Raw genomic sequence first — 23,172 nt, 5'->3', positions numbered from 1 at the left:
CGTCTTAACATCTGATTCAGCTACATCGTTCTCAGCTGTGTCAGAAAACCCACTTGAAAGTTTCCAGCGTAGTATTTAGAGAAGATCCTCTACTTCTTCTTCTTCTTCTTCTTCTTCTTCTTCTTCTTCTTCTTCTTCTTCTTCTTCTCTTCTTCTTCTTCTTCTTCTTCTTCTTCTTCTTCGCAATTGGGGTTAAGTGACTTGCCCAGGGTCACACAGCTAGTAAGTGACAACTGTTTGGTCTGAGGCCGGATTTCAACTATCCTCTACTTCTGAAGACCAGAAGAGCTGTTGTGGGTTTAGTCCAGCGTGAGCTTTCCTATAAACTTGCTTTTGTCACAGGGCTCACTACTGTGGCTGGTGTGGCCCTCTCTACTACCATGGCCCATTCCTCTGTTATGAATTGAGGCCACTCTTGGACTTAGAAGGTGCTCTCTGAGATTTGCTGTGACAAAAGGTTGATCACTCTGTGACTAAATGAGAGTCAATCTAAAGTGCTCTAAAGACAGACATACAGTCCATTGCAGGGGCATGTACTCAAAGCCTTTCCATCTTGGTTTCATACTCCCTTGAGAACCTAGGAACACCTCGACATCACATTGTGGCATTACAGCAGGGCTTGAGTGGATATTGTTAAAAGCTTGTAAAAAATATTTTATCGATGACTTTTGTCATTAACATAATGGTCATTTACCACCTCCATCCCTGATTAAATCCTCTTTTGTTGGGGCTAGGTGGCACAGTGGGTAGAGGACTTAGAATCACAAAGACCTGAGTTCCAATCTTATTATTTATTTATTTATTTTTGGCTAGGCAATGGGGTTAAGTGACTTGCCCAGGGTCACACAGTTAGTAAGTGTCATGTGTCTGAGGCTGGATTTAAACTTGGGTCCTCCTGACTCCTGAGTTCCAATCTTGCCTCAGACACTCATTAGCTATGTGACCCTGAGCAAGCCACTCCCAGACTCAGTTACCTCATCTGTAAAGAAGGGAATAAGAGTAGCATCTACCTCTCAAGGATGTTGTGAAGATTAAATAACCCATGGAAAGTATTTTGCAAACCTTAAAGCTTTATGTAAATGCTGGCTATTATTGTGGTGGAAAAAAACAATAAAGCAAAAACATCTGACATAAAAATGTTACCAGGTAACATATACAGTAGTCTGCCCTTGTTTATGATAATCTGCCTCAGTGGTCCCCCCACTTCTCTGCCGTGAGAGAGGAGGTAAGTTTTATGTTCTTTTGTTTCGAGAGAATTTTTAAAGCAATAATAGAAATAGAGACTTTTTTTTTACATGGGAATGTGAACTAACTTCTCATGTGAGTGACTTTTTTTTCTTCAAAACCTGCTGGTATCTCTCTGACCCCCCCTTTTTTTTCTGTTCTTCACAGATAATTTTTGACAATAAGGCCCATAGCGGAAGAATTAAAATCAGCCTTGACAATGATATTGCCATCAGGGAATGCAAAGATTGGCACGTATCTGGATTAAGTGAGTGATGAGCTTTTAGGATGAATTTCTGAGTAGAAAATCTCCTTCAATTATCACCCTCAAGATCTCCAGGGTGCCAAGTGAGAAATACAGAATACTCCCAGGTCTCGGGATACTAACTTAAGTGCAGATAGAAGTCGTGGGGCCAGGGGAGGGGGAAGGGAGTGAGGCAGGCCATTGCTGATCATTTAGGATGGCCTGTCTCTTCACCATGCCTGTCCTCACCTCCCCAGGTTAGGATGGCAACAATTTGGATTTAAGGAGAAATGTGGTCAGAAGTGTTGTGGCTTGGCTGGATGTGAATGGTGTAAATGGATGTGATCTAATCATGAGTTCTGTCATTCTCTAATACCCACCTACCTGTTGTAGCACTCACAATGGTGTTTTGGCCTGTATTTAATGTTAGGGAGTTACAGCAGGTTCTTTTTCGATTATTAGTACAGGGTCAAGATTTAGCTCATGTGAGTTGGTAGAAAAGATTTTATTGTCATTTTTGCCCCTTTGGATGGAACTTGTGATTTCATTGGTAGGGAACTCTCAGTGCCTAGTACATGCTAGGCACATAATAAGGGACTGGCTAGGTGAGGAAATGCCTTCCACCAAGGTAGATCAGGACCTTTCCTGTAACTTATAGTCTTAGAGGGCACTAAAAGGTTAAGTGACTTGCCCAATGCAATGCAGGCAGTATGGACTACAGGTGACTTGAACCCAAGTCCTCCTAATTTTGAGGCCTGCTCGCCATCCTCTCCACACACAGCACTTAATAAATATTTTTTTATTCTTTCTTTTCCAATATGAGGACATCCTCCTCCATACAGATTGGCAACTCATTTACAATTTATACACTTTGAGAGCTGCCTGGGACATTAAGAGAGTTATCTCAGGCACTTAAGTGCCCAGAGGCAGAAAGCTCTTAGGTGTTAGGGGGCAAGACTTGAACCTGGGTATTCTTGTCCCTCTCTCTAGCCACTAACCCGTCTTTATTATCTTTATTAGAATCCACTTGACATTTGGGTGAGTAATTCAATTCCACAGGCATTTACAAAGGGCCCGGTATGTGCCAGGCACTGTAGAAAGCACTGGGACATTGGGGATGAAAGGAAAAATGTAATTTTGTTTAGCATTTTGAAATTCATTTCAAGTATTTGATTCTAGTATTCACAAGTGCTTTTAAACACTTACGAAAGCTTCCCAGAGTCTGCTACATACAATTGAATAAATAAGAATCTTGTTAGATGACTCAGGAGGGATAATTATATTAAAAACAAAAGACCCCTGTGCCCCTCCCCCCTTCAGCCACTGCATTTTAAATTAATAGTTTGCATAATAATATTGAGGAAGTTCTAGCCATGGGACCTCTTTACCACGACTCTGCTGTGTGCGCATAACTCCCCATGCATGGGAACAGTGCCCAGTCAAATCTGTATCTTCTATTTGGCATCAGACAAAGGGAGCCCGTATTGCCATCCCCAATTAAACGGAGTGTTGCTTCTGTAACTTCACGGACCAGTTCTGTAAGTGTGTGATGCTAATCTCTTGCAGTACAGAAGAATACTCATTACATGATGATTTTCGACGCCTTTGTCATCCTGACCTGCTCGGCTTCATTAATTCTCTGCACCCGGTCAGTGGCTAAAGGAATTCAACTCCAGAGGGTGTGTACTGGGTAGTGTATGTTTGTGCCTTTCTAGAAGTGATACTCTGGGTGCAAAGGTTTAAAAAATATATGGACTCTTACTCCCCTCCTCCCTTTTTGACCCCTCCAATTCTCCCCTAAAGGAATACGTCAACTTCTTCCTCCTCCATTTTAAGAAGGAAGTTTCTGTTACTGATCAGATGGCGTTTGTTAATGGATGGTACATTTTGATTATTGTCAGTGACGTGTTGACTGTTGTTGGCTCGGTCCTGAAAATGGAAATCCAAGCTAAGGTAAGACACTTCTGCTGCTCACAAAAGCTTCAGTGTTAGACTTTTGTATTCGCTGTTGTCCACAAACTATGCATAGCCCTTGAAATGTGATCTTGGGCTGCACTGAAAGGCATAGCTTGCAAGAGTAAGAAGGTGATGGTTCCATTATGTGGCACTTCAGTGGCATAGTGTGGATAAAGCACTGGGCCTAGAGTCAGGAGGATTCATCTCCCTGAGTTCAAATTTGGCCTCAGACGCTTATTAGCTGTGCGACCCTGGGAAAGTCACTTGACCCTGTTTGCCTCAGTTTCTTTATCTGTAAAATGAGTTGGAGAAGGAAATGGCAAACCACTCCAGGATCTCTGCCAAGAAAACCCCAAATGGGGTCATGAAAGGTCTGAAATGACTGAACAAGTGGTAGCAGTAGAGTCATGGCTCAGAGATAATGTTTGTAAAAGAACTTAGCACAGAGTCTAAAACGTAGTAGGCACTTGATAAATTTCCCTGCTCAGGGACCCCAAGGGAGAATGCACACTAAACTTTCTTCTCTCTGCCTCATTCTTCTTACAAAAAGCCGCTGGACTCTTGATTCAACATTAAGATGTTAAATAATGCTGTTCTTTAACGTGTAATTTGTGCCTTTTTTCCCCTCAAGATCAGAATGTTCCTAGTGGCTTATTGTTTCTATTAATATCCTTTATAGTTACCTGTTGTGTCAGTAATGATAGCAAGCATTTCAAGAGCTCCTGAAGGTCTGCAAAGTGCCTTGCAAAGATCTTCTCACTTGATCCACACAACCACCCTGTAAGGTGGCTGCTATTACTTTCCCCATGTTACAAATAAGGAAACTGAGGTAGACAGAGGCAAACCCTGCCTTGCCCAGGATCATGCAGCTAGTAATTGAGGCAGGTTTTGAATCTAGGTTTTCCCTATTCCGGGTCTGGTGCGCTAGCCACTTTGTCATCTAACTGCCCTGCTATTAAGTGGGTTGCCTGGGCCTGTAAAAAAATAGTGGTGGGACTCGGCAGAGGGGTTCTTAATCTTGACTGTAAAATTGTGCACTTTATGCTTCTCTCTCTTCCTGTGTCTAGAAACTCATCTCTTACAGAATACAAACATCAACCAGCAGTGAGCTTTAAGAAGCATTTGATCTTTGGAGCAGCTAGGTGGTGCAGTGGATAGAGTATCAGCCCTGAAGTCAGGAGGTCATGAGTTCAAATCCGGTCTCAGACAAACACTTGACACTTACTAGCAGTGTGACCCTGGGCAAGTCACTTAACCCCAGTTGCCAAAAAAAAAAGTGTTTGATCTCTTTGGGTCGAATTATTTGATTTCCCTGTGCCTCCTTTTCCCTATTTGTAGAATAGTAATTCTTTTGGTGGATAGAGCGTCCCAGTGTGGGAGTCTGAACTCAGACACTTATTAGCTGTGTGATCCTGAGCAAGTCACTTAACCCTGTTTGCCTCAGTTTCCTAGTCTGTAAAATGAGCTGGAGAAGGAAATGGCAAACCACCCCAGTATCTTTGCCAAGAAAACCCCAAGTGGGGTCAGGGAGAGTTGGACGTGCCTGAAATGATTCAACAACAATAATAATTCACTATTCCAGGAAAGCTATTCATTGGAAAACACTAGACTTGTAGGTTGGAAGACATTTCTGCTGTCTGCTAGCCATGTGACCTTGGATGACTGACTCAGTTTCCTCATTTGTTGAATGAGAATAATGCCATTTGTCCTATTAAATTCACAGAGTTATGATGAGCATAAGTTGAGATGATAAATGTGAAAGGACTCTGAATACTACAAATCATACATATGTATATTATATAAATTCTATAAAACATGTCACATGTTTATAGTTTATATAGTATATTGATATATTTTATATAATATAGTATTATGTCATATATATGTGATACAGCATTATATTACATGTAATGGTTTATATAGTATGTAGAATTATAGTACATTGTATAGCATGTTATTACAGATTATATATGTACTAAAACATTGCATATCCCAATATGGTATGGTCTCCCGGCCCTCAACAATCTTTGCGTTCCCTCCTCAGAATTTTTCCAGCTAACCTCATGGGCATTTATTAAGCTACTACTAAGTTTCAGACATAGTGTTAGGCTTACTTACTAGCTATGTGATCCTAAGCAAGTCACTTAACCTCTATATACCTCAGTTTCCTTAATTATAAAATAGGCAGAATAGTGGCACCTATCTCCTAGTATTGTGAGGATCAAATTGATGTAATATTTCTGAAATGCTTAGCACAGTGCCTGGCATACAGGCACTGTATAAATGCTAGCCGTCATCAGCATCATGGTGCTGCTGGTGGTGATGGTTGTTAATTCTTCTTCTTATTGAGTGAAGCCAGCCCTGTATGTGGGTAGGGAAAATGTAATGTTTCCAGTGGTAACTTTTACATGGCTATTATGGCTATGTGAGTGAACCTAAGCTACAGTGTATAGAAGGTGGGGGGCCCGTGCTTACAGTCTCTTTCTGCGTCTGTCTATCTAGAGCCTGACCAGTTACGACGTCTGTAGTATCCTCCTGGGGACCTCGACCATGCTCGTGTGGCTCGGAGTCATACGCTACCTCGGCTTCTTCCAGAAGTACAATGTAAGGTCTTTGTCTCGGGATCTGCGGGGTGGTTGCACCTACTTGGCGTCTCTTCACTGGACTGCTGGAGCCTGAGGACAGGTGGTGGAGTGCTCACCAGTGATGCTTGTTTCTCGCAGCTCCTCATTCTGACTCTTCAGGCAGCACTGCCCAACGTGATTCGATTCTGCTGCTGCGCTGCCATGATCTATCTGGGCTACTGCTTCTGCGGCTGGATCGTCTTGGGACCTTATCACGTGAAGGTGTGGAGAAGCAGTCGCGTTTCTCAGGCTGTGCCTGAGTGCTAGTCACTTAGGACCGTTGGGGCAAAAAAACCCCAAACAAACCAATCAGTTTGGAAAACGTTAGTCCCTCCTTTGCAGATTTGGGGCTTTGTGGGCGGCCAACATTGCATATATTTTTTATTTTTTTTCAATGTAGTGGCTCTTTTACTGACTTTAAAATCTTCCTCTTTTTTTTTTTCTTTAGAAAAGGAAGCCCTTGTTATAAGGGATGACTCTTGGGTGGAGGGATAGAGGCAGGTAGGGGCGTGCTAGAGCCAGCTCTAACCTGCTTGCCCAATCAGTCCTTCAGTTTTCGATGTGAACATTTAAACTCAGAAAATCTGTGAGCATTACAGATCAAGTCTTGCTTTATTGCTTTGTTGATTGGCTAGGCTTAAGAAAGTGATGGAGAGGTCAGCTAGATGGCGCAGTGGATAGAGTACTGGCCCTGGATTCAGGAAGACTCCAAATCTGGCCTCAGACACTTGACACTAGCTGTGTGATCCAGGGCAATTCACTTCACCCCATTGCCTCGCAATAAATAAATACTTTTTTTTTAAAAAAAAGAAAGTGATGGAGAAAATGTTTATAATAGAAATTAGTAAGGGAAGGGGAAGGGAATAAGTAGTCACACAACTCTTACTATATGTGCCAGTCACCGTGTTAAATGCTTTACAAATACTATCATATTTGATCTTCACAACACCCCTGCTAGGTAGATGCTGTTGAGTTTACAGGTGAAGAAACTGAGGCAAACAGAGGTTAAATGACTTGCCTGGAGTCACACAGCTATGAACTGAGGCCAGCTCAGGTCTTCCTGACTCCAAGCCCAGAGCTCAATCCAACATACCAACTAATTGCCTCTTTCAATTAAACTTAATTATATCCTATCAAGCTTAAAAGTATGCTGTGTGTACATTTTCCCCCCTAAGCTAGTTGTTAAACATTTACTAGTGGACACATGGAGAAATTAAATGATGTATAAACAATAGATAGCAATAAAAACATTTTTTAAGAAATCAGATACTTGAGATTCAAAATTTATTTTGTGACCAGCTTGAGATGTAATGTTATTCTCAGGATCAAGAAAGTATATAGTAAATTGTATAAATATATACTACTAGTAATTGCTGACCTTTATCTAATACTTTACAGTTTGCAAAGTCCTTGGTCTCATTTGATGTTGTACTTATCATCCCCATTTCAGAGCTGAGAAAACTGAGGCTCAGAGATCTCAGCCTGAAAGTTTGCCAAGCACTTTACAACCCATTATTTTACTGGCTACTGCAGTTATCATCCTCATTTCACAGTTGAGAAAAAAAGGCTCTGAGATCCCAGCCTGGGAGAGTGGGAAAAGTCATAAAAGCTAGGTCTGAATCCTGGCTCAATGGCATTTACTATGCATGTCACCCTGGCAAAACACTTGACCTCTGGATCTCAGTTTACCTCTCTGGAAAAAGAGGGAGTTAGATCATTTGGACCATGCACATTTCTTCCAGCTTTCCTGTGTTCCTAGGTCACTTGCCAAGAGTTAGTCAGTAAATATTTATTAAGCTCTTACTATGTGTCCGAGCAAGTAGGTGTCACTATAGTGCATAGAGCACAGGCCTTGGAATCAGGAAGCCTTGTCTTTCTGAGTTCAGATCCAGCCTCAGATACTTCTTAGCTGTGTGACCCCCGGCAGGGCATTTCACCTCTGTTTGCCTCAGTTTCCTCAACTGTAAAAGGAGGATAATAGTGCTTTTAAAAGTTTTCAAAGCACTTTACTAATATTATCCCATTTTTCCTCACAACAACCCTGATAGGGAAGGCGCTATCATATCCCCATTTTACAAATGAGAAAACTGAGGCAGAGAGAAGTTAAATGACTTGCCCTCTAATTAAAATGTCTGAGGTAGGATTTGAATCCAGGTCTTCCTGACTTAGGCAGTTAGGTGGTGCGATGGATAGAGTGCAGGGCCTGAAGTCAGGAAAACTCATCTTCTTGAGTTCAAATCCGGCCTCCGACACTAGCTAGCTATGTTACCTCGGGCATCAATCTCCCTGTGTTGTTTTGAAGGTCAGATGAGATAATATTTGTAAAAAGGTGCTTAGCATGACACATGGCACATAGTAGATGCTATTTAAACGGTTATTCCCTTCCCCTTCTTTTAAAGATGTGCAATGACAATTATATAGAAATTAGCTAAAAATCCAAGTTGCGCATTTTGAAAATTTATTCATTTAAATCACTGTTTCGAGTCTAATATCTTCAGCTGGTTTCCTTCAAGTCTCACTTCAAATCTTAGCTTTTTGGTTTTTTTGGAAACCTTCCCATGTCCCTCTAGCTAGTGATGCCTTTTCCCTCTCACATTATCTTCTATCTCCTCTGCATTTGTCTTGAATAGACCTTTTTTTTTTTTCCTACCAGTTGTCTGAGGGCAGTGATTGTTTGAGCCCCAGTGCCTAGCACAGTACCTGGTACATGCAGGTGCTATGTAAATGCTTCTTGATCGATTGATTTAGGTAGATGCATGACCCCTCCTAGTTTGGGCTTATGAATCATTTCTGAGATAGATCAAAATCTCACTCTCTGAAAAAGTAGGAATAAAGTTTGGACTGGCTGCGTGATGAGATAGGCTATGGCCTGGCCTAGTTCATGTTTCTGTTAAATGGGGCATGAAGAAGGAACAGCTTGTCTTGGGGAAATGATAGAATGAACTGGTACGTATGACATGATTGATGCAGTAAGCATTGGCCCTGTTCCTCTGATTATGACTTAAACCAGAGATTCTTAACCATATTTTTGTGCCCTGGGCCCCTTTAGCAGTCTGGTGAAGCTGATGGACCCCTTCTGAAAATAATGTTTGTGAACGCATAAAATACATAGGTTTACAAAAGAAATCAATTATTTTAAAATGCAGATTTCAATTTTAAAAAAAATCCACAGATTTCAGGTTAAATTTGAAATTTAATTTAATTTTTTTAAACCAGTTAACTTCTATGGCTACTAGATAGACCCAATAAGGGGTGTAGTAGATAGAACATTGGACCTTAAGTCAAGTTGTTACTCAGTCATTTCCAACTCTTCGTGACTCCACTTGGAGTTTTCTTGGCAGAAATATTGGAGTGATTTGCCATGTCCTTCTCCAGTTCATTTTTACAGGTGAGGAACTGAGGCAAGCAGGGTTAAGTGACTTGCCCAGGGTCACAAAGCTAGTAAGTGTCTGAAGCCAGATTTGAACTCAGGAAGATAAGTTTTCCTGACTTCAGGCCCTGCACTCTATCCATCGCACCACCTAACTGCCTAAGTCAGGAAGACCTGGATTCTAATCCCGCCTCAGACACTTTAATTAGAGGGCAAGTTATTTAACTGCTCTCTGCCTCAGTTTCCTATCTGTAAAATGGGGATATAATAGCACCTTCCCTGTCAGGGTTGTTGTGAGGATAAAATGGGATAATATTTGTAGAGGGCTTTGAAAACTTTTAAAAGCACTACATAAATACTAGCTATAGTGCATTGTTTGTATTAGTACAAATGTGTTGCACTGTATTTGGAATCGTATGACATAGATTCCAACCCTTACTCTGGGATTTAAATCTGTATGATCTTAAGCAAGGTACTCCAGCTCCCTGGGCATTGGTTTCCTTATTTATAAAATGAAGATGTTGTCTAGATCGGTGGTATCGACCTAAATATAAATAAATAGAGGCCACTCTATCTACCTAAGGATCCTGAAGGCACCATATTGACTTAGCTTCACAATGTAATATCTATGATTTATTGTATTTTTATTTATTTGGTTAAATATTTCCCAGTTACATTTTACTCTGGTTCAGGAAGCACTCAAGAGTTTTGCTGATCTCAGCAAGCTTGGCACCACAGGCCTAGGTGAACCGTGTTGTTGTTCAATCATTTCCGTCATATCAACAATTCTTTGCCAATTTTTCTCGGCAAAGATACTGGAGTGGTTTGCCATTTCCTTCTCCAGCTCATTTGACAGATAAAGAAATTGTGGCAAACAGGGGTAAGTGACTTGTCCAGAGTCACACAGTGAGTATGTGTCTAAGGCTGGATTTGAACTCAGGTCTTCCTAACTCCAGGCCCAGCTCTCTATCCACTGTGCCATCTATCTGCCTGCATAGATGATCTTGCTAATCCCCTCCAACTTTAAATCTACGATCCTATACAACTTTTGAAAGTGGCCTAGGAGGTATCAGGAGTCACTCTTGAATAGTGTCATGAAAAGTGTCCAGGTGTGGAAAGTCCATGGATTTTAAAGAGTATGTCTGTCTGTTTGATCTTTTCAGTTCCGGTCCCTGAATATGGTCTCCGAGTGCCTTTTCTCTCTCATAAATGGAGATGACATGTTCGCCACATTTGCAAAAATGCAGCAAAAAAGCTACTTGGTTTGGCTGTTCAGTCGGATATACCTCTACTCTTTCATCAGCCTCTTTATCTACATGGTTTTAAGTCTTTTCATTGCCTTGATTACTGACACCTATGAGACAATCAAGGTAAGTCTGGCAAGCCCACGATTCCAGGATGAGAAGGGTGTTCAGTCAAGGGGGGGGCGGGTCTCAGAAGGAGAAGGCTGCTCCTTTGGTATGGGACTTAGAACTTTAGAGGCAGGAAAAAAGGGCGTGGAGTGATCAGAGGTCCTCACTGGGAAGAGGAAAGAACTGTCATCTCACAGATACTGAAATAAGAGTAGTGAGGGAGGAAAAAACCTTGAGCTTCTGAAGCGTTCAGGGTTTTACCTCAAAGCATCCCTCCCTGCCGCATGGCGTAGCTCACAGACTGAAAGATTGGGAATCAAGAAGATTTGGGTTCAAATCCCTGCCCCTCCCCCCCTTAGCCACTTGATAGGGGGTGATGCTGAGAAAGACACTCAGTTTCTTCATCTGAAAAATGGGGATAATTGTAGCACCCAACTCACAAGGCTATTTCAAGCTATCAAATAAGATAGTTTCTGGGAAGGGCTTTGCCAACCATTTCCTCTCTGACGCGCTTTCTGACTTTCTAAAAGGCATTGCAGGGGGTGGTAACCCTCAGGCAGAAAAGCTAGGGGCTCCAGGAAACCAGATCAAAATGTTGGGCTGAAGAACACCCAGTCTTTTATGTGACCAGCTGTGCTTGCATGCTTTGTAGTACGATGTGCTATTTTCTAAAGCTTTCAGTTGCATTCAGTCACTTGAAAGCCAGATCAGAATACACTGTACTGTGTGGTTATATACCCATGGATCACCTTCCATGCCTAACAATGGGAAGAAGAGATTTGAAGATGGTGTGGTGATTCAGACTTTAAATTTCTTAAATCATGATGTTTAAAATGTGTCTGGGCTCAGAGCTAATAAACATAAAAGTTCACGAGTAACTAAATAACTTCAGGAAGGTAGGGTGGTGCCATATTGTTTCAGTTGTTTTCCAGTTGCATCTGACTCTTCATGACCCCATTTGGCAGAGATACTGGAGGAGTGGTTTGCCATTTCTTTCTCATTTTACAGATGAGGAAATTGAAGAGAGCAGGGTTAAGTGACTTGCCCAGGGTCACACAGTTAGCAAGTATCTTGAAGCCGAATTTCAGCTCAGGAAGGGGAGTCTTCCTGACTCCAGGCCCAGCATTCTTTCTGCTGAGCCACCTAGCTGACCAATTAGAACGTTCCGAATTAGGAGGCAGAGGTCTTGAGTTTGAATCCCAGCTCTGCCAAGTCCTACCCATGTGACCTTGGACAAGTCCCTTAAACTCTCTAGTCCCTCGTAGGTTACCTCGTAGGTCTCTTCCAGCCCTAAGTTTATGATCCTACAACATTGGCACTTGACAGTAATGTTGAAGATCTGTCTTTATACGTGTGATAAAATACAACTAGACTGATTTGATTTGATTCAATAAATATTCATTCTAATTAGAATAGTGAGTTATAATAGAGCACTGGCCCTGAAGTCAGGAGGACCTGAGTTCAAATCTGACCTCAGACCAAACACTAACCACTTACTAGCTGTGTGACCCTGGGCAAGTCACTTAATCCCAATTGCCTAAAATTTTTTAAAAAATTTTAAAAAAAGGAATACTGAGTTATTTAGAGGTATTTGTCAGGCTATCCTATAGAAAAGAGGCTTCAGCCTTTCAGGCATAGAAAGGGACCCCACAGTCTAGTCTCTACATGAACAAGAGTCCACTCTAATATTCCCCACAAGTGGCTGTCTTATCTTTGATTGAAGACCTCCGGTGTGGGGGGAACTCATCCCTTCCCAAGGTAGACCTCTCCAGTTTGGGATAGCTCTTATTCTAAGGAAATTTTTCTTATTAAAATTTTTTATTTTCTTATTAAAATTTTCTTATTAAATTTATCTTATTAAAAACTTCCGTCTCTTACTCCCAGTTCTGCCCTTGTGAGGCTGGGCAGACTATACCTAATCTCTTTTCTACTTGACAACCCTTCAGAGCTTGAAGGCCCCAATTGTTGCCTCTGAATTCCCAATTCCACTCTCCTCCCCCAAGAAAAAGTCTTCCCTCCTCCAATATAAATGTCCGTAGTTCCTTTATCCACACAGATAGCACGATCCTGTGCTCTTCAGGCCATCGGCTATCCTGGACAGTCTTCAGCTTATCAGTTGGTTATTTAGTGGTGTCTGTCGCTACAATTTTAATTTGAATTTGTCTTACTAAGGTTGACTTAGAGCATATTTTCATACAATTGCTTATAGTTTGCAGTTTTTGAGAATTGTCCGTATCTTTTGACCTACTGGGAAGTGACTCTTGGTCATATGAGGCATATGGGTCTAGAGGAGGTGGAGACTTCACAGGCCCCATGATCCAACCCTTTTCATTTTACAGCTGAGAAAACTGAGATCCTCCCGATGCTAGCTGATGGGTCTGGAGCAGGGGTTTCAGATGGGGATCTGATCAAAGCAGGACATGGCGGAATATTCACTTCCCTGTTCTTGACACCATGCCCTGTGATCTGCCCGTGAGCCTTAGATTCTGTCCATGGATTCAAGCACTTACCAGCTGAAGCTAACCTCAAGGCTAAGGAATCACTAAGTCGATGATTAGTGACCACTCCCATAGTGGACCTTAGAAATCCTGAACTACAAATTTCAGGGTCACTTGTAGACTGGAGCCTGCCTTCCCCAAGACCTTCTTGATTCTCATTCTTACCACACTGAAATCTAACGGCTGAAGGCCACTGGTCACTCTGCAGATGAAGACACAGTGGCTTGGTCAACATTGCTCACTTATCAAGTAGTTAAGGGGGGGGGGGGGGGGGGCGTTGAGCCCAGGCCTTCTTGATTCCCAACCTTGCAATCTGTAAGCTGTGCCATGCAGGAGGGAGAGATGCTTTGAAGTAAAACTCTGAACATTTCAGAAGGTCACCAGTGGGGCCACGAACCTATACATAAAAATCCCTACTGGCTGCCTATTGATTTAGAAAATCTCAAATTAACATTTTAAAATAATAAATAAATTGATTAATTAAATTAAAAATTAAAATTTAAAAACTAAAATAAATTAATATTTAAATAATAAATAAATTAAATAAATAAAAACATTGTATTTTATTTTTGCTTATTTTATTAAACATTTCCCAATTACATTTTAATGTGGTTCCTGTGGCAGTCAGGGAGTTTTGCAGGTTTTGAATCTGATGCCTCTTCACTAGACTGACTAGCTAGAATGCTGGTAACTAAATGACCCCTGAGGAGTTTCCTTCAGGCTGGTCTGGAAATCAGAAAAAACTTCCAAGGATGATGCTAGGACAGTGGTGTGCTGGAAAGATTTTTTAACAGCTGGCACTCCAGGGAAATATATGCACAACACAGTTTTCTGTTTAATCTGCATTCTTTACATTGGTCCATCACTTTCTTAAGACTAGACAATCAACAAAACAGTAAATTAAGCCCCAATTTGTGGCATTTGCTGATTTCTGAGATGGGAATGTTCACACTGGAAATTTAACAACCAGCTCTTGGTTAGGGGTGTGGTTCAAATTCCCCTCCCTCCCTCGACCCCCTCCTTCTATGGACACCTTTATTGCTTCTTTTCCCACCTCCTCACCCCTTTGGATCTGTAATTGGAGACTAATCTCTTTCTCATTTGAGATAAGGGATGTAAAGTGCTTTGAGAACTTCAAAGCTAGTATGTATCATTTATTGTTACTATTGTTGTTAACACTCCAACCCACAAATTTTTCACACTCTCTCCCCTGCACTTAAGGTTGAGATGAAGTCTCTCATTGAAGGGTTCCCTGGATCCAGAGGAAATGCCCTAAGACAAAATAAGCTTCTCCTCCAGTTTCACTCTGATCTGACCAGAACTCTTTATAATTAATACCCAGGAAGATAAAACTACAACTTACAAAAAGATCACTTATCCAGTCCCTCCCCTTCATTTTACAGATCAGGGTAACTGAGGCTCAGGTCTTGAGTGACCTCCCAAGGGCAAATCACTGTGTGTGACTTGGACAAGTCACTTAAGCTCCCTTTGCCTCAGTTTTATCATCTATTTAAAAAAAAGGGGGAAGGGGGAATCATGATAGCAGCTATCAGCCAGGGTTGTTGTGAACATATTTGTAAAATGGCAGGCATATAGTAGGTGCTACATAAATGCTAGCTAGTAAAAGCAGTAGTAGTCATAGGGGTAGCAGTAGTAATATAATAGTCATCATCATCTTCACTGTCATCTTCATCATCGTCATCATTGTTATGTCTTCATCTCAGAACCAGGATGAGAATTTAGGGCTTCTGATAACTGGCATTTGATAGCAATTCATGATATAATGTCAAGGGTAGCTTGTTTCTGTTTTAGATTTAGAGTTGAGGGGCAGCTAGGTGGCACAGTAGATAGAGCACTGGCCCTGAAGTCAGGAGGATCTGAGTTCAAATGCAGCCTCAGACCACACACTTGACACTTACTAGCTGTGTGACCCTGGGCAAGTCACTTAATCCCAATTGCCTAAAAATAAAATAAAAATAAAAAGAGTGTATCGATGTTTTGGGGAAGCTAGGTGGCTCAGTGGATAAAGCACTGGCCCTGGATTCAGGAGGACCTGAGTTCAAAGGTGGCCTCAGACACATAACACTTACTAGCTGTGTGACTCTGGGCAAGTCACTTAACCCCATTGCCTAGTCAAAAACAAAATAGATTTAGAGCTGAAAGGGACTTTAAAAGCAGCTAGGTCTCTTAGTACATAGAGTGAAATGAAGATAACCTGAGTTCTAATCCAGCCTCAGACACTTGCTATGTCTGTGACCCTGCATAAATCACTTAACCTCTGTGCCTTATTTTCTTCATCTGTAAAATGGGGTACACAGAGCATATATGTGTGTGTGTGTATGTACATATATATGTTTGTGTCTAATGGTAGCAATCTCTAGGGTATGGGGGGGGAGAGAAGAAAAAAAGGGAAAAAAGAAAAAAGAAATTTACATGGTAATTTTATTGTATATTTAAAAGAAATAGTAAGTTGTACATAATAGATTTGCAATTGCATGTGTAATCATTTTTTAAATTCTACTATGTTATGGAAATGCTTTTTTTATTCCATGAATTAAAAATGAAAAAAGCAAAAATTTAAAAAATAATAAAATGGGGTACACAGAGGTTAAGCTAGGTACTTTTTTTCTGTATCCTTCTTCTAGACTGTAAAGTTTCATCCATTCAGGGGTTGTCTTATTTAAATATTCTTCTTCTTTATCAAAAGCCCCCATTCCTACCTTCCAGCACAGTGGTAACCAACAGTTAGGAAGACCTGAGTTCGAATCAGGTCTCAGGTACCTACTAGCTATATGGCTCTGGGCCAGTCATTTGACTTCTGTCTGGCTCAGTTTCCTCATCTGTAGAATGAGGATAGTAATAGTACCTACCTCCCAGGGCTATTTTAAGAATCAAATGAAATGCATATGTAAAGTACTTTGTAAACCTTAAAGAGCTATATAAATACTGTCATCATCATCATCATCATCATCATCATGATATAATCCAACCCTTTCATTTTACAGAAGAGGAAATTGAGGTTAAAGGACTTGTCACCTGTGACCCTACAATTAGTTAGTAGCAGAACCAGGTCCCTTGACATGACAGCACCCTTTCCACTGTATCACAGATGCCTGCTTGAAAGAAATCTCTTAAAAAAAATACAAAACAAAACCAAAAAAGGGGGCAGCTAGGTGGCGCAGTGGATAGAGCACTGGCCCTGGATTCAGGAAGACCTGAGTTCAAATTCGGCCTCAGACACACAACACTGACTAGCTGTGTGACCCTGGGCAAGTCATTTAACCCCATTGCCTAACCAAATAAAAACAAAACAAAAAAAAAAGGAAGAAATCTCTTCAGTGATCTGTCTCAGTGAATTTACAGTTGTTTTACAGGGGATGTTAAAAGTATGATTCCTTTCCTCTCCAGCATTACCAACAAGATGGCTTTCCGGAGACTGAACTGCACACATTTATGTCTGAATGCAAAGATCTTCCCAACTCTGGTAGATACAGGTTGGAAGAGGAGACCAGGAAGTCTCTCTTCTGCTGTTGTAAATAGTAAGTCTTAAATTCCTGGTTGCCACAGGGTACAAAGTGACAGGTAATGGGGAGCTCACAGGCTTATGGTAGAAGTGGGATCCCCATTCTCTGAGGAGATAGTAAGTTATTGGGTTACACATTTTCATTTAGAAGAACATTTGTGTTGTTAAAAGCAGTGTTTAGAATGCTTTGAAGTTTTATGACTATTTTGGTGGGATGCTCTTTGAAGTAGAGGAACACTTTTTCTTTTTAATAATCAAAGATTATCTTATTTTAAAGTTTGCTATTTCTGCCATATTTTATACGCATTTTTTCTAGTTGCTACTTCTGTCTTGCTTCCTACAAATGTCTTTGCTCCTTGTCCCCCCCTCAATGCCCCCCAATCAAATGCAAATACAAAAATGTAAATGAAAAGATGACTAACAGGAAAAGTACATGTCCCTGATGAAAGTTTGCATTAATTTTCTCCTGTCAACAGGCTTTGATGATCAGAAATGTGATCTGGGGAAAAAAAAAAGACGTAAGCCACCACTAGAGTTTGGTCTGAGCCTAAAACCGAGCTCCCAAGTCTGAGAAAGCCAGAGAATAGGGCAATTCATAGCATCATAATTGTTAGAAACAGAAAATGAAACCTTCTTTTGAGATAAGGAAACAGAGGCCCAGAGAGGCGAGGTGACTGAAAACACTTTATATCTGTGCTCATGGCTGCTGAAAATTGTATACTTAATGATTTTTTTTTATATAAAGGGGGTTTCTTAGCACTTCAGTCTCATAGAAAATAGTAACATAAGATTAAAAAAATTAAATTTATTTTATTTTTAATTTAATAACCATTTCTATAACATAGTATAATTTAAAAAAGGTGATTGCCCATGAAACTGCAAATCTATTAATATAAGATTTTTACAAGTGAGTATTTTTCCTGTGGTTGGGATGGAGTGGGAGTAGGGTGGAGATTCTGTGGTTATTGGTGTTTTGGGACATCAGACATGTTTTAAAAGATAAATCGTCAGGGTTATCTTACAAAGACTTTACCTTTTGAAATTTTATTTTATTTATTTATTTTTGCTTTTTGGTGAGGCTATCAGGGTTAAGTGACTTGCCCAGGGTCACACAGCTAATAAGTGTCAAGTGTCTGAATTCAGATTTGAACTCAAGTTCTCCTGACTCCAAGGCTAGAGCTCTGTCCACAGCACCACCTAGCCACCCCTCCTTTTGAAATTTTAAAAGAAAAGTTGTCTTCGCATTTCTGAGATTCCTGAAAACACCTATCTCAAGAAACACATAAAGACACAAAAATAATTTGACATTTGGTTCCCCCTTATAATCTCCTGTTGATCTGAGGCAGAGCATTTCTTAAGGGACAGGCTGCCATTTATTAAAGTAAAAACGAATTTGGATGACTCTGAAACAGTGAAATATGGAGTTTCTTAAGTGGCAAAGCGGGCTGTTTTGTTTTGTTTTGTTTTTGAGAGGAAATTGACGAGCTCTATGTATGTTTTATCTTTAAAGGTCTTCATGATGAATTCCCTGAAGCTGTGAAATCTTGCTGTTATCAAGTTGAACAGCAATAATGAGCACGTGTGTCTGAAATTGAAGGTTTTAAAGGAAAGCGAATATAGGATATTTTGTGCGTGTGTGTGTGTGTGTTTAAACAAACCCAGAGAAGTAGACAATTTGTATATATAGATAATATATATCCTTCGGACTGCATTTTCCTAGGTCTATAAGTTCTGATTATATATATATATATATATATATATATATATATATATATATATACACATATATATATATATATATACATATATACATCACATATAAGTTCTGATGTTTGTATGACAGTCGTTAGAATTTCATGGAGATGGAGTGGATGTTTTAAAATTGTGTTGTTCAGCTTGATGGAGAGGTAGTGTGGCATAGGGGTTGATGTCCTGGCCTTAGAGTCAGGAAGGCCTACCCCTGAAGCATATTCATTGTATGATCATAGGCATTTCACTTAATCTCTCACTGTCCCAGGAAACTCCCTAACCAAGACTACATTTTTTTTAGAATTCTATTTTGTTTTATTTTCAGTTCTAAATACACTTCTCCCTTTCCCACCCTTACTCATTGAGAAGGCAAGAAAAAGTAAAAACCATTACAAGTATGTTTAGCAAGATCATAAGCTACAGCAGAGTTACCAACCTGGGCTGTTGGAGGAGATTTCCACACTGGGAAACCATACCAATGATCATCTGATGCATCCATCTCCATTCTCTTTTTTTCCCCTGGGTCTTCTGGAGAAGGAGCAGTACCTGCAGAAATGTCTAAGGTATTTGGATGGAACTGGTTCAAACAGAAAACATTGGTTTTAGAGATATAGTAAGTGTCCAGAGGGCTAGGACTAAGTTTTTGTCTTTGGATTCCCAGGATTCTAAATGCCTGACATATAGGGTTTAGGGATAGGGAGTGGACCTGTGAATTCATCAGTATAGGGAGATAAAGAAACTCCCTCAACCAGTGTAGATTGGTACCTTCTCTGAAATTTAAATCTTAAGAGAACTGCCCTATAGCATTGAGAGTCATGGGACTTGCTCAGGGTCAATCAATTAAGTATCAAAGGTCAGATTTGAACTAATCTTGGCTTGAAGCCTATTCTTTATCCAGGCCATCTTTCACCTAACACATACATGGCATTTAATAAATGCTTTTTGAACGTAGTTTAATTGAATTATAAGCTTGGGGTTTTGGTTCCCCTTCTGAGGTTAAGCTTCTGGTTGGGGAACATGTTACCTTGTTGGGTTTATTTTTTCGCCATTCCACTTACTACCTCCTCTCCCATGCTCCAAGATCCCTAAAAATGGTAGGAGGCCATGATAAGGGGAGAACAAGAAATTTCAGCAGCAGTGTCCATTGCCAAGAGAGGCGATGGCCTCTCATAGGCTGAGAGTCTGCCCAGGAATTGTAGAACTGATCATTTTTAGAATTTTTAGAATTGGATTCAAACTGAAATGTTCTAGAGTGGGATGGTAGATAAATAATAATAATGGAATAATAATATAATAACTAGATTTAAAATAGCACAAAGGTGCTATTTAAATGCTAGTTGCTATTTTAGCTGTGCTAAGAGCTTGACAAATATCCCATTTGGTTTGGCTGAATATGTATGAGAGAGGTGACATATTGTCATTCCCTAGGGCTATGGAATAATGCCATCCTTTGCTTAGGCATCAGCTTCAAGGAAACAACAGGGTGCATTAGCTATATGAGCAGCTCAATGAGAATGTTGCCATCCATGCCAAATGGTAGAGAAGACAGTTTCCTGGAGATGTGAAATAGATTTGGAATTTTCTAAGGTCAGGTCAGCCTCCAGTCTGGGAGACCAGTGAGCAAAGTGAGTTTGAACAGGCTTAGGCAGGTCTATTGCACTGGGGGAAGGCAGGAAAATGGGAATCTAAGGAAGCTGTATTTGCTTTTGAACAATTGGAGCCAGGTCTGGAGACAGGAAGACTCATCTTCCTGAGTTCAAATCTGATCTCAGATACTTACTAGTTATCTGACCCTGGAAGTCACTTGGCCCTGTTTGCCTCAGTTTCTCATCTGTAAAATGAGATGGAGAAGGAAATGGCAAACCATTCCAGTATCTTTGCCAAGAAAACCCCAAATGGGGTCACAAAGAGTTGGACACAACTGAACAACAACAAAGTAGAGTCCCAGGAAAATACTCAGAACTTAAAACTGCCTCTTCTTCCTTTATATTTCTTTAACCCTAAAGGGTTGAGCCAATGGACTTACAGTAGTGGCTGAGAGTTTGGGCAGGTTCACAAGCTCACCTGAATCTAAACTAGCATCTCAAATGATATCATATCTGTAAAACACTTAGCACAATGCCTGGAACATAGTAGACTTGTTCCCTTCCCCCTCTTCCACCCTCTACTGACATCCCTGTCCATGTTCACACTTATAGTCTATGCCAAGTTAATCTACGGTAAAATAGAGTTCATTGACCTAAGGCAAGAAAAAGAGAAGTTCAAGTTTGTCGTGCATAAGTAGTGCATTTGGTTTTATTGTTATTGTCCCAGACCTGTGATTGCAAGAATATTAAAACTTGTTCAGAATAGAATTAAGAATGACTCCATCTGTTAAATACCAAAATATAAATCCTGAAAACAAAGGAGAGGTGAACAAAATTGAAAGTAAAAAACAAACAAACAAAAAACCCCCAAGCCCATTGAATTAATAAATAAAACTAGGAGCTGGTTTTAAAAAAAGCAATAAAATAAATAAGTTATTACCTAACAACTTGATTTAAAAAAAGAAAAAAGAGACCCCAATCAACAGTATCAAAAATTAAAAAGGTGAATTCACAACCAATGAAGAAGAAATAAAGGCAATTATTTGGAACTGTTTTTGCCTAACTCTATGCCAACAAAACTGACAATGTAAATGAAATGGATGCATATTTACCAAAATGTAAATTGCCCATATTAATCTTATCTTAGAAAAAGAAACTGAACAAGCCATAAATGAATGCCCAAAGGGGAAAAAAAAAACTCAGGACCAAATAGATTTACAAACAAATTCTTCCAAACATTTGAACTTCAAATATAAAGTATTTTTAAAAAATAAAAGGAAAAGAAGGGATCCTACCAAATTTTTTGTGTGACATAAATGTGGTCTTGATACTTAAACCAAGGAGAATCAAAACAGATAAAGAAAACTATAGACCAATATCCCTAATGAATATTGATGTAAAATTTTAAAATAAAATATTAGCAAAGAGACTGCAGCAACATATCACATTTATACCAGGAATGCATGGCTGGTTCAATATTAGAAGAATTATTTTAAAAATTGACCATATTAATAAAAAAAACAATAAAAATCATATGATCATATCAACTGATGAAGAATAAGGTTTGACAAGGTACAACACCCACTCCTGTTAAAATAAGTACAATGCATAGGAATAAATGGAGCTTTTTTCCAAATGATAAATAGTATCTATCTAAAACTAAGAACTAACATTATTTGTAATGAGACTAAGTTATTTGTCTTTCCAGTAAGATCAAGGGCAAGGCAAGGATGTCCATTATTATCATTACTATTCAATACAGTGCTAAAAATGCTTGCTATAGTAGTAATAATGCAAGAAAAAGAAATTGAAGGAATTGGTATCAGTGAGGAGAAAACCAAATTATCACTTTTTTGCAGATGAATTAGCGAACTCAAGAAAATTGATTAAAAAACTAATAGAAACAATTAACTTTTGCAGAGTTGCAGGATAAAATATATTTATATAAATCATCAGTATTTCTGTATATTACCAACAAAATATAGCAGGAAGAGAGAGAAAATTCCATTTAGCCTAACTACAGACAGTATAAAATACTTGGGAGTCTACCTGCCAAAACACACATAGGAAATATATAAACACAATTATAAAATATTCTTCACACAAATAAAAACATCTAAATAACTGGAGGAAAATTAACCATGGGTAGGCAGGGCCAATATTATAAAAATGACAATACTACCTCAATTAATTTACTATTATACCCGTCAAATTCCAAAGGATTACTTTATAGGCTAGAAAAAATAATAGTAAAATTCATCTAATGGAACAAAAGGTCAAGAATTGCAAAAGGAATTAATGAAAAAAATGGAAACAAAGGGGGCCTGGCAGTACCAGATCTCAAACTATACTACAAAGCTATAATAATTAAAACAGCTTGGTGCTAGGTAAGAAATTGGTTGATCAGTGGAACAGAGTGTGTACAATATATAGAAGCTAATGACCACAGTAGCCTAGTATTTGACAAACCCAAGATCCCAGGCATTGGAGCCGGAACTCACTGTTGCAGTTTCATGGTGTATTGTGGGGTCATCTCAAGTGAAATCAGACTCAGACCATCTCCAACCCAAGTAATGGCATTTATTGAGTGTGATGCCTCTCAGGAAGTGGCTTGAGTTCCAAAAGGAACTGGCAACTTATCAGAGGAAGATGGGAATTTTTATAGGGCAAAAGATGCAATTACATCATTACAGAATATGTAAATATTAAAATATAGGAAAGGTTTGTTAAGGGATTAGGTAATAGGAGAGGGGTCCCAGACTCAGTGGAATTATGCATGTGGCTATCCATAATGCATTTAGAAAAACCCATTTGGGGGGTATATATATATATATATATGATAATGATATTATAATAAACATCTCTATGTCATAAGTTCATCTAAAGTACAGCTTTTGCTATTACTGTGCAAGTGCCTACTTAGGGAAAGTCCCTTCTATTGTTTTGAGGTCCATATCCTGCTCAGGCATCCTGCTGGTGCTGTTTTCGATTGGCTGGGTATTGTGGTCCTTTCTGAGATTAGACAGATGTGGTTGTGGTTCAGTGC

The 23,172-nt window shown here is 39.7% G+C and overlaps 1 protein-coding gene across 1 annotated transcript in view; it reads left to right on the top strand.

The window, feature by feature from the left end:
- Positions 1-18,415, top strand: part of MCOLN3 (mucolipin TRP cation channel 3) — a 46,579-nt gene extending 28,164 nt beyond the window's left edge. The window contains 8 exon segments of the mRNA XM_020988726.2: positions 1,393-1,492; positions 3,035-3,147; positions 3,272-3,421; positions 5,927-6,028; positions 6,148-6,270; positions 10,582-10,788; positions 16,677-16,807; positions 18,302-18,415. Coding sequence (XP_020844385.1) covers positions 1,393-1,492; positions 3,035-3,147; positions 3,272-3,421; positions 5,927-6,028; positions 6,148-6,270; positions 10,582-10,788; positions 16,677-16,807; position 18,302 — 927 coding nt within the window. The 3' untranslated portion in view covers positions 18,303-18,415.
- Positions 18,416-23,172: the final 4,757 nt, after the last annotated feature.

This window comes from Phascolarctos cinereus, unplaced genomic scaffold (genome assembly GCF_003287225.1).
Source record: "Phascolarctos cinereus isolate Bilbo 61053 unplaced genomic scaffold, phaCin_HiC Scaffold_5;HRSCAF=322, whole genome shotgun sequence".
NCBI lineage: Eukaryota > Metazoa > Chordata > Mammalia > Diprotodontia > Phascolarctidae > Phascolarctos > Phascolarctos cinereus.
The sequence above is the reverse complement of the archived record's forward strand: the minus strand, read 5'-3'. Positions and strand labels throughout refer to the sequence as shown.